Raw genomic sequence first — 12,084 nt, forward strand, 5'->3', positions numbered from 1 at the left:
ACAGACACTTGGACCAGCGTGTCTGCAGCTCGTTTACTGTTTTGTCATCAGCAACACTTCCCCCTTGTCAGCCCAGAAACAATGGTTATGCCAAACAAAAATATTTGAAAGATAAGAAACTATCTTTTTTTCCACCAACATCCCCAAACATCAAACAATCCAAGCAGCTGAGTGGCCCTTCAATTCAAAACAGCTGAGAAGCACCATCCCACCTGGGTACACTCTGGGGCACGTGTCAGAAAGCCAGTGTTTAAAAAAGAACCAAGAGACCAAGCATGATTTTCATGCTTTCCCTTCCATAGATATTCCAGAGGAAGCCACCTTACTATAGAGAAGCCTGTTACATATAATTAGTTTTTTCTTTAGCTATCCAGGAACCTGAACTTCCCAGTAACAGCCAGTTCAGAGACATTTTTCTCTGAGAGAGAATGCTCAGATTATCAAATTGCTCCAAGATTGCATCCCACCTCCAGAGACATTTAAACCACCACATCCACATTGGAGAGCTGTACGATGACACCAGACTGTAACTTTTTCAATCAGCAGTTTAGAAAGTTTTTGCACCTTAGAGCACTGCCAAGCCATCACATTTCTTGTGGATCAACCCATAAATGTATTTTTATCTAATAAAAGTGATACGATTTTTGTTGCACAACAGACTGTTCATGCACCAACCCAGTGGTGCCTTTGGGCAGAGTTCAAATCAGGGCTGAAGGGTAGACAGGTTGTGTTGGAACTGTGTTAAGCAACACCTCTGGCTCTCCCAAGCTACAAACTGGAAAAGCACGAAGTAGCTTTTCCATAGTCACAGAACACCAAGTCTCAAAATTCAGTGCAACCATGTGTGAAAAGGGTTATCCCAGGTTCACCCCTCGCTTCCTCGTCCACAAACAGCAAGGAAATTACTGAAGTCTTCAAAGTAAACACATGTTCTTCTGCCTGTAGCACTCCAGCTGTCCCCCGAATTAAAAGCCACCTAAACATTTTCAAGGTTTGAAGGCCAGTTCAAGTGGAACGGGTTCAACAGGGGCTTGGGGGGACAAATCTCTGGATTCCAACGAGTGCACTGAAACCTTCACGGCTGGCACCTTGAAACCACAAAGTATTTAAATGCAATTTCTGGACTATAAAAAGACATAACGAATAGTGATAATTCATAAGCTTTGGTTTTGGCAGTAACAGTTTTCAGACAGAATCATAAAGTATGGTTAGAGTTGGAAGGGACCTTAAAGATCATCCAGTTCCAACTCCCTGCCCTGGGCAGGGACACCTCCCACCAGACCAGGTTGCTCCAAGCCCCATCCAGCCTGGACTTGAACCCCTCCAGATATTTCAGAGTCATAGGATTTTACAAAAGTAATTTCCACATAAAGTCTTGCTGCTGCTTCTACAAATGTGCGTGTGTCAACAGTACAATCCATCTATGTGGCCAAGTGCTGGGATCTGCTGAACTGGGGCCAAAGCATCTAAGTGCAAAAAAGAGTTACCTACCAAAAAAAACCCATGTGGGAAGAGTAGTTTTGGACCATACATGACTTTGAACTAAATAACAATCAAAAGCTTTTTGTGTTCTTCACTACGCAGGGCACTACACTACACAGCTTTACTTCAGTCATCCCCAGTGACTGATGGTCTGGAGCAAAGACTTCAGTTCCTTCCTCCAGGCTACTAACTATGGTCTAAGTAGAGCTGTCTCCACCCTGCCCAGGTCCTGAAATACCTGAGGTCCTCTCAGAACTCCTATCTTCCAAGTTGTAGCAAAGTGTGTGTGTCCTGAGTTTGTGCTGAAGGTGGCAGAACGACCCTCTTTTTCAGTTGGAAGCTTTCACTTGCCCTGTCACCAAGAAGTGGGAAGGAGTCACAGGCTTGAGCAAGTAGAATTCAGCTTTAGCATCCATCCTGAGATGAAACTTTGGGTTTTCTTCAAAAGAGCACCAAATCTGGATGAAAGAGATATGTACACGCAGCAGCTGCACCGAGCAACACGTGAGAAAAACTGAAATTATTTCCACAGCAAGATAAGTCGCATGCCAGTTTCTCATTTTAACTCAGAAGTTTACCCTGAAACTTCTGAGTTATGGAAAGTAAAGAACGATTTAACACAATTTAGAAGTGCTTCAATAACAAAAGCTCAAGGAGACAAAGCTTATGCTCAGACAAAAGTTATTTTATTATTCTTACAGTTTAAAAAATAAAATTAGCCAATGTTGGCACAGCTTCCACTACACGGCAAAAGAAAACTTCTTTTTTTTTTAAATAAATTTTGGGACAGGGAAAACGATCCCAGGATAATACGACATGCCATTCTCTTGAAACCAAAGTAAAAGTTCTTCTTTTCCCTGAATACGCACTCAACTCAAACCTCAAAATATATTAGACCAATAAAGTTACTTTACTGAATTAATGTGCAGCAAGAAAGCAAATCAAAGAAAATATGTAAACAATTTATGTCTGGAAGTAAGGAGTTTGTTTCATGATGATTCATCGCCTTTTTCTCTAATTCAACTTTCTAGGATTTTTCCATCAGGCTCTCTAAGGGCTAAATTCCACATGGAGAAACACACGAGATTCTTGAGATGGAGAAGTGCAACTTGAGCAGTTCCTTGTCAGTTGGCATCTTGTTCTGCAGCAGGAGAGACCGATGAAGGGCTCCCCGCACATCCCACACGATTGAACTTTCCTCATCATCACCTTTTTATCCCCAGTTAATTGCACTTGTTCCTTCAACTGAAGTAACTGGATTCTTAAACAGAAGTTTGGATATCCGATTGCATTTTGGTTGGACGGTGGAAGTTCTGGCACCATTGTCATTCTTTAATCTAAAAATATAAGCAAATGGAAAAAAAAAACAACCCACCCTATGGTGAAAAATGAAGTACTAAATGTAAAACGATCACAGCTTTTTTTCAACATGATATAGTTAAGCTTTGGAAAAAACTCATTTCTTTTGGTCTGAAATTCTCTGGAACGAGATTACAAGCAGTAAAACAGCAATTTCCAAATAACAATCAAAGAGTTATTTAGTCCCCAATTCTAGAACATAGACCTAAGTAGGTCCCCCATTCACTTCAAATTAAATGTAATGAAAAATGGATGCAAGATTAAAGCCCTAATTCTGGATCCTATTTAAGACGAGACAGATTGTTGAGAGCACTAAGGCTCCATAAGGGCCAAAGCCCCTGGCAGACCTAGAGCATCATTCCTGCCCACACAGGGAGAAGCCAGAAATTCTCACGCTCTAGTTCTAAGTTTTGACATTAAATGACTCAGCTTTAAGTCAGTTCAGTACCAGAACTAGGTTAACGTGACTAAACTGCTCTCCCTCAGGCCTAGAATTAGGACTCAAATTCTAATTAAAAAACCTTGCTAAGGTTTTTGGAAGTGACAGAGGAACATTCATATATTTGCTCCTAATAGGAGGCAAAACATTTATATTTAGCCTCACAGCCTTTGCTTCCTCTCACTTACAGAGGATCAGAAAACATCTATAGGCATTGGTGAAAATCAAATGTTTAATTGTCTTTAATGTAAAATTAAAAGATCTGTGACCCTAACCAGCCATAGTAAAAATTGCCAACACTTCTTACTTACAAACTACTTGCAGGATATTTATGTTACATCCAGTTAGATGTCAGAAAGACTGATGTATGCTAAAAGACTGAAGCATTATTTTTTAATTCAAGAGAGGCAGAAGAAAGCACAATAATAAAAAATTCTAAATAAAGTAATTTTTGCTCCCAATAAACTGAACAGAACTGTGGCAAACTTTCCCCACAACTTGCTGAAGAACCGTCTCTTTTTCAGCAGAATAAATTCACTTTTCAGAACAAAGGGTGCAAAATGGGTCTTAACCATAAAAACTAAACGCTAGGTGAAAGTTTACACCATTCCTTTATGGCGTGGGAAACCTGTTACAAAAATGTCATACCTCTGTGACAACTCCTGCAGCAATAGTGGAACCACTGTAGCGTAACATAAACCTCCCAAGCTCTTTAAAATCTTTATACAACTCTAGAGCAACAGGTCTTTGAGTCTGTAGTTCTATTAGAGCATTCTGTCCTTTAGTCAAGCACCTGCAGGTGAATAAGCAGAAAACTCCATTATAAATATATGCATGCAGAAATGAGAAAGAGAGCAGTGAATAAATGGGAAGAAAAAAAAATAATCAACTTAAAAAGCCATGATCAAGCTGGATTTAACATATAACTCAAGCTACCAGATTGAAAACTCATATGTCTGGAGCACACCTTATCTGAGTTTTCTTTAGAAACTCCTGGAGAAGTTTAGTATCTCATTAATACCTGCTTTTTCATGTCTAGTAGAAATCAAGACTTGTGTCAAACCCAATAACTAAAGAGCCAATTCACTGTTCTGTAGAAGTCATGATTCTTCTTCCATTACCTTTCTGCAACAGTTCCAGCCATGCAATTTCTGAAACGTTGTATGTATCAAATAGGATTTTTCTACCCAAATACAACCTTGAGTAACTAGAGGGATGTTCCCACAGTTTAACTTGTATGGGAAGACTCCCTAAATCTCTTTTTCTCTGACCCACTGTCTAGTCGAGTTTATTGTAGACAGTAGCCCATCTCCAGAATTATACCAGGGAGCCCATGGAGAAAAGAGATAATGTAAAAAAATATAAATAATCCTTTAATTGCAGGGCTGGTGATGTAGGATTCACTCCCAACTCTGCAAGTGACCTTGGGCAAGCCATTTTACTTCTCAGGTGCTCAGCATTTATCAAGTGGGCGGGGGGGGTTCACTTTGTAAAGCCCTCTGAAATCTAAACATGGAACCAACAATGAAAGCATGTTCTTATAAACACATTATTGCTTTGTAATAGAACCTGCTATAGAAGGTATATTCAGAACTGTGTATTCATTAAAAGTCAGCCCATTTCTTGAGTAATTATTAACTACTCAAAGCACTTACTTGGGTTTTTTCTTTGTCACTTCACCAGTGCTTTTGTGCAGGACACTCAACAGTCTTTTAATAGTAGCAGGTTCACTTATAGTTTGATAGTGTAACAGCACCTAAAAAGAATTTTTTTTCAGTTATTAAACATTCTATGATAATCAGAAATCCTAGGTGTTAATATCTGAAAACATCAACTATTTTTAAGACTGATTTTTTTAAAGAACTGCCTATAAAACTTCTTCCACAGAAGTCTCTGCCTCAAATTCAGCAGCTGTTCCTAGTTCCTAAACTTTGCAATCTCTACAGATGCAACACAACGTTCATACATTAATTAATCATAAATACATTCTCCATTGTTAATTGTTTTACTTTTCCCACTTCAGTACAGTTCTGTAGCATGAACTGGTATTTTATTTATTTTAAAAGATGTCTTGCAACTAAGTGCATCATCATAGTCTTATAAGGTGTAAGCTTTCTGAAGGCCAGCCCAACTTGGCTGTGGTGGAACTCACATTTTCTGAAAGGGCTCAGCTGTGTATTAAAAACCAGTAAAAACATGGACAAGCATCCGCAATAGCACCTTAAATTATCTTAAAATTACAGAAGAATCCATTTCCTCTGGAAGGACAGAAGCTCTTTTGGACACTAAATGCTTCTCGTACCAGGGGGTGTGTCAAATATTGGGAGAAAAAGCCCTGAGCAACCTGTAATGAAGACAGGAACTCTCAGAGAGACTTACAGGAAATCCTTTAGTGATTGGAACCTCAATATTAAAGATGAGAACCCGAGCTCTGAAACGAGTGCAAACTTTAATGGGTTCCTTGGGATCACAAAATACACAGCCAACACTAGAAGAAAGGAGAACAAAAGAAGCATATGTATCTTCACATACCAATGTTAATCATTGCACTGGAAAAAGTTAAGTATTTAAGACAAGCAAAGCAAAGAAAACACTGTTTTAATATAACCCGGGTGGGGAAAAAAAAAATAAAAATCAGGAGCACCATATTAAAGCCTGCAATAAAATTAATCTCATTAATTAATTCCTAGACAATGTCTATGGTATTTTGTGGGTATGCATGAAGAGGTCTGTCTAGTTCAGTGAACAATTAACGTCCATGGCTAATCAGTTTCTAAAAATGTCACTGTTTCCTGTGCGTAGGTACTTTGAAGAATGAAGACTTTCATTCAGAGATTAATTGTTCCAGATCGATAGCATAAAACACCGCAGGGTACCCAAAATTGCAGTGCTGTTGCCTGTGGATAAAGGAACATCATGAAAAGGTCTTTCAGAGTTCTCACTCATTTCCAAAAAACTCTACGTGGCATCACAAGAAGCCTGCTGCTAGTTACAAATCAATACGGTAGACCAGATACGGCTGTCTCACAGTGGCTATTTTTAGCCTTCTAAAATAAAAGGGAAATTAATCCCACCCAGCAAAACATGACTGAAGAGAACAGCGTGATTAAACATCTACATCAGACGTAATCAAATTTCATCAATACGAAGAGGACTTCAAACTTCATACGTTTTCTTGACATACCTCCAAAAGATGAACGGCATCAAGGTAACGAATTGACTCAAGCCTTCATTCAACAAGTAGAAGATGACTTCCTCCCCACCCCAATAACTTACCACAGAGAATCACGCCCCATTATGAAGTGACAAAACAGAAAAGCCTGTGCTCTTCCCTTAAAAGCAGAGCAGGAATTTGCAAAACTCTCAACGCAAGGAGTTTTTCAAACAGGACTTTGGTGTCTCAAGTCCCACTGGAATGTAAAGAAGCTGAACAAATTATGGATCTGATTTTCTAGCCCAAACAACAACTGACACCTAAAAGCTTGAGGCTGATGCTTGGCATGAAACCTATATGCTGAGACAGACACAGATTTCACTGAATTACACTGAATTTTTAGAGTTGGAAGGGACCATAGAGATCATCTAGTCCAACTCCCCTGTGTCTCACTGCATGTATCAGTAAGATATATTCAAAAATGACCCAAAAAGAGAGGGCCAGCAAAACATTTACCAAAATAAATGTTACAAGCAGCTAAACATGTTGAATAAACAGTTTCCACCAACAAGTGGAATTGGTGGGACTGTCCAGATTTACTTATTGGTAGGAAACGGCAGTTGTTGGGACATGCTTTGTTAAAATGCTTTATGATTCAATAAGCTCTTTGAGAATCTTTTGTTTTATTTAGCAAGAAAGATCTACTTAATTCAGCCAGTAAAACGTTCAACGAGAGGTCTTAAGGACAGAGCCTTTGAGGTTACCAGTGTCAGCACTGGAGCAAATTAAGAAGACCAACAGTACTCTTCTGAGGTTGCCGTTGTACATGCAGCAGATGTTTCCAACGTTTGTACGTGCAAGCCAGGTGATATGCATCACTTCGGTTTTAAATATCCTGGTAGCCACATCATTCTTCAAGTAAACCGCTGATTGTTAAGTGTAATAGTTATAAAGCTTTTCATTAAAAACAAACCGTTACTTAGACTGAAACCCAGTTTTGCTCACTTGATTTTGATGATATCCATGCCGGTCAAAGTGAGACTAACGTGATCTCCCGCTGCAGCCCAATCAACTGGTTCATCGTGCAGTGTGATTCCTGGAAATGAGTAAGAACAGAACCTCACAGTGAAGTACCTAGGTTCTGGGCTACAAACAAACAGCTCTGTTTGGGCCATTTGTGCTTCATCAACCATTACTCATCAATTTTCAGTATGAATGGGTTGAGAGTAAAAGCTTTTTAACTGAGAAGTCTGAGGAAGCGCCTTTTTTCCGCCCCCCCCGCCCCGGGTTTGGTGAGGACTCTCTATTCTTCTCACCCCACCCTACACAAGAACTTGGCCTTATTTAAGCCAGAGGAGGGGACCTGGCACTTGTCACAGAGCGGGGATGACGCAGTCCCGAAAACGCCGTAAGACTAATATCTCCGTATCTGCCCCACCCATCCTTTGAGGCACACGCACACCCCAGACCGCATCTTTCATGTACTTTAATGGTACTATGTCAACTTTCATTTACCTTAAGTGGGTTTGCTGACTCTTTCATAAGAAAAAAGAAAAAAAAAAAGAAGAAAAAAAAAGAAGCGTAACCGATGCCTTTCGTTCACGACGTCGCATCTATTCGAAAGCATCTTTAAAAGCAATTTTTGTCCTGATTTTGATGCATTTAAATCATTTTAAAAGATAACCTGGCTGGTGGGTGAGGATAAAACTAATTGCTCCTGACTTAACATTCTGAGGGTCCTGGGAGACACCAAGAAGGAAAGAAGAAAAAGCCCATTTTTGATGAAAAGTGCACACATTTATAGGATCAAGTTCTATTTCATTACAGACTGTATTCACTGATTTGCAAACCTGTTCCCAAAACCACTTGTCAAAAGCATGCCAGAAAGCGTCATTCACCTACGATCACCTTAAGTACTGTTGCAGCGTTGATAATTATTTTACATATCCCCATTATTCTCACACAGAATAAGGGAAACAGCCTCTTGAAATGAAAACCTGGAATCCAAATGTGCACACTACCTTTAGAAATCATTCAACTACAAGCACCTTAAGTACTGTTTATTAAGCAGCGTTGATAATTATTTTACATATCCCCATTATTCTCACACAGAATAAGGGAAACAGCCTCTTGAAATGAAAACCTGGAATCCAAATGTGCACACTGCCTTTAGAAAATATTGTGTGATAAATTATCTCTTCTTTATGGTAAATATAAATAAGACATGCTTAAGGAACTAATACCCCCAACCTTCACTTTGGCCATATGAGAGGCAGCATAAAAGAAAAATCAGTGCTGTACCAATGGGGATGCTCAGACAAAATATGTCTTTTTCCACATCTTTTTCCATGCTATTTCCTCGACTCCCAAAACAGAGGAGTGACTACAGTGGCCGGATACCCCTATTCATCCACCTCACTGTAAGATCCCTGTGCATGCAACAGATGTGTGTGCAATCATATAAACACTGAAGAGCTTCCCTAATTAGCACTGAACGAGCTGAGTCTGTGGAAAGAGCTAAACTTGGCTATTCTAGCCAAGTCTTGACTTGGCTATTCCTCTTATTGAAATTTAAATCCAATTTTCTTCTCTTTTGTTTTTGCTCAGGACAATTACATCCTGAAAGTCTGTATACTGTGGAAGGATCCGTGACAAACCTCAGGAACATCAAACAGCAGAGACTCAATTCTCAAGCTTTTCCATATCTAAATCCATACTATTAATTTCTAAAGGTTGTTTGACATCCTCACACTTCATCCTACCAGCAGTAACCCTCCTCAGCAAAGCCAAATATTAATGATTCCTGTGTTTTCATAGACATTGCTGGAACTCAGATGCCTGTTACAGGTTTTTCACAAAGCAATGTCAAAAGTCATGAGGCTACAACATTTGGAATACCTGATATGGTAAAAAAAAAAAAAAAAAAGGTTAAAAAAAAAAAATACCGTGCAAGATTTCACATACTCTTCATAGACATATTTATACAGACACAGTCACATCTAAAGAAATTCGTTTTATGCTTTCACATTGTATGTTTGACAGTTAGTATCAGTTTGACAGTCTGTTACCATTTCAGTAACTGCTTCGAGCCCAGTATTGACCTGAAAGTAAACAGGCTTCTGACGACGGTACCTTTTGCAGTGCAAGTTTCATTGGGAGGCATCGCCAGAAGCCGGTCTCCAACCTGAATGTAGCCTGCTTCTATTTTACCCGTCACACAGAATCCAGAGCCTTGGTCTGCAAGAAACACAGCAAGAATTTAAAAAAAAAACAACAACAAAACCCCCAAACCTTCAAAATAAAGTTAATTTCCCATCACAAGTTAGCCCTTCAGCAATGCATAGTTTTTAATATAATGAAGATTTTTTTTCCCCCCCAGTAGCGTTCAGCACTTGCAAGTTAGCCAGCTGTGCATCATAATGAAAATGAAACGTTGAATTCAAAACCTCTAGATCTTATGTTTTTCAGAACTAAGGGAGAAGTATCCTCCTTTAAACCAACAGAGGTACATGAAGAAATATTTTGTAGCTTTTCAATATTATATTCAGGCCCTTAGTTTCTAGCAATTTTATTTAAATTCAGCACTTTCTCACTACAATCACAGATTAAAAAAAGCATACCACAGACCTCTCATAGAAATTCTCATACATACAGGCACAAATTCCTATGCCATTTACTGTTTAACTGACTCTGAATTCTACATTATCTGCCTGCATATTACTTTTACTCCTGGAAAATCAAAGATTGATTCAGTCCTATTTAATACAAGGAGCTATTATAGAATCATAGAATGGTTTGGGTTGGAAGGGACCTTAAAGATCATCCAGTTCCAACCCCCTGCCCTGGGCAGGGACACCTCCCACCAGATCAGGTTGCTCCAAGCCCCATCCAGCCTGGCCTTGAACCCCTCCAGGGATGGGGCAGCCACAGCTTCTCTGGGCAACCTGTTCTTCTTATTATTATAACTGTGGATGACTTAAGTATTTCTGAATAAAAGATCTGCAGAGTTTTTCTCTTTCAATGTCCTAATATTTGAATGACAGGTCAGTTATTTTCCACACGTGTAAGACATGCACATTTACACACATAGACCTTAAGGAAAGGCCTCATCCCCCCAGCCTGTGGGTGCAGGTGTATGTGGTGAAAAAGAATCCCCTGAAGTGATTCCACCATGACATTTTCAGTATCCAAACAAACAATAAATGCAGCTTCTGCTGAATGTTAGAATCCAGTGATAAGCAAGCAGCTCAGTATTTTTTGTGTCACATTAGACTAAAAGCTGAAGTCAAAAGAGCAAGCTGACCTCAAAACTTGAGGTCACACACCACCAACTTGCTCTTCTGTGTTTATCGCTATTATTGATGGATGCTTCCATCTCTCTAGCTGGAAAAATACTACCAGTACGCCTGCAAGCTAATTTCCCTCTATTCATTCCAGCAAACGAGATGAATGCAGCCAATTAACAGATGATGTCAGATGTCAAAAGAACAGAAAACTGGACCAGCAGATGCTTGCTAGAAGAAGAATCCCCAAGTCATGGTATGAATACCACCTCCACATGGCACACAAAAGAACCTGGAGCTGGTTCTGCAATAAGAAATGTGAACTGGTTCAAGGTTCCCAAGCACAATTAAGAACAATTTCTCTTTTTTTTTTCACTTTATCACCAGCTCTGGCTTGGTAAATCAAGGTGGTGGTTGAAGCTTCTCCCTCTCCCATGCTGATTGCTTCCCATAAAGTGTCAAACTCCTTCAGTTCCCCATGAAATCAGTGCAATTACGAAAGGGATAGTGAGGAACAGAATCAGGGCATAAAAAATGGCCTGATCTCTGTGTATCATGGTACTCGGGTTCTGGCAGAACCTGCTCTTTGTCCTCAGGATTCGGCTGCTGGAGGAGGCTTTTCTAAAATCAGGTCATGTCCTACCCTAGAGAGAATTATGATCTGGTAAGTGGGGAGTGATGCAGCAGTGAAGGCATTTACAGGGTCCTCTTGGATGAGGAGATGGGTTTGCCTGCAGAGAATACCAGGAGGGCCATGGAGGACAACAGCTAGCATCAGGCTGAGGGAGATGATGAATCATATGTGCGGGTAACCTTAATAAAGAAAGGGGTTTTCCAAACTACGTAAGAGTACACTCAGCACTCTCACTTTTTACACACTTGTAAGGGAGAGCTGCTCCTGAGCACGCACAGGGACTGGAATCGAGCTGAGAACAACTGCTTCACACACTCCTACCTGCAGCTACTTCCTCCGGCGGCATCCACCTTAATTAAGTTTTGAGGTTAAGAAAAAAATAGCCTAAAAAACACCTAAAAGGCCACGTTTAGTGAAAAACCCGCTACATGTAAATTGAGTCCTTTCCAAAGCCATTATTTTTTTTTTTTTGCATGCCCGAGCAAAAAAATCATCCGATCTTTCCACAGAACAGGTTTAGTCAAAATTGGTCATTTTGTGAAAGTTAGCTCAACGCAAAAATGATTATTTCAACAACAACAAAAAAAAAGATGTGATAATATTCTGAAAGATCTCAATCAACAATCCTAGCACATTTTCCCATGGGTCACAAAATTAAAAAAAAAAAAAAATTAAAATAAATACAGTGAAGGCCTAGATGGAAAATCTAGTGGTAAAACACTAAGGTAAATTC

General features: G+C 39.6%; 1 protein-coding gene across 1 annotated transcript in view; it reads right to left on the reverse strand.

The window, feature by feature from the left end:
• Positions 1–2,146: 2,146 nt before the first annotated feature.
• Positions 2,147–12,084, reverse strand: part of HBS1L (HBS1 like translational GTPase) — a gene marked incomplete at its 5' end in the record, with an annotated part of 55,412 nt that continues 45,474 nt past the window's right edge. The window contains 6 exons of the mRNA XM_014955385.1: positions 2,147–2,819; positions 3,929–4,073; positions 4,936–5,036; positions 5,660–5,768; positions 7,440–7,530; positions 9,567–9,671. Of these exons, the coding sequence (XP_014810871.1) occupies positions 2,808–2,819; positions 3,929–4,073; positions 4,936–5,036; positions 5,660–5,768; positions 7,440–7,530; positions 9,567–9,671 (563 nt within the window). The remainder of the gene's footprint in view (positions 2,820–3,928; positions 4,074–4,935; positions 5,037–5,659; positions 5,769–7,439; positions 7,531–9,566; positions 9,672–12,084) is intronic.

The sequence above is a fragment of the Calidris pugnax genome, unplaced genomic scaffold (assembly GCF_001431845.1).
Source record: "Calidris pugnax isolate Ruff unplaced genomic scaffold, ASM143184v1 scaffold231, whole genome shotgun sequence".
Lineage (NCBI taxonomy): Eukaryota > Metazoa > Chordata > Aves > Charadriiformes > Scolopacidae > Calidris > Calidris pugnax.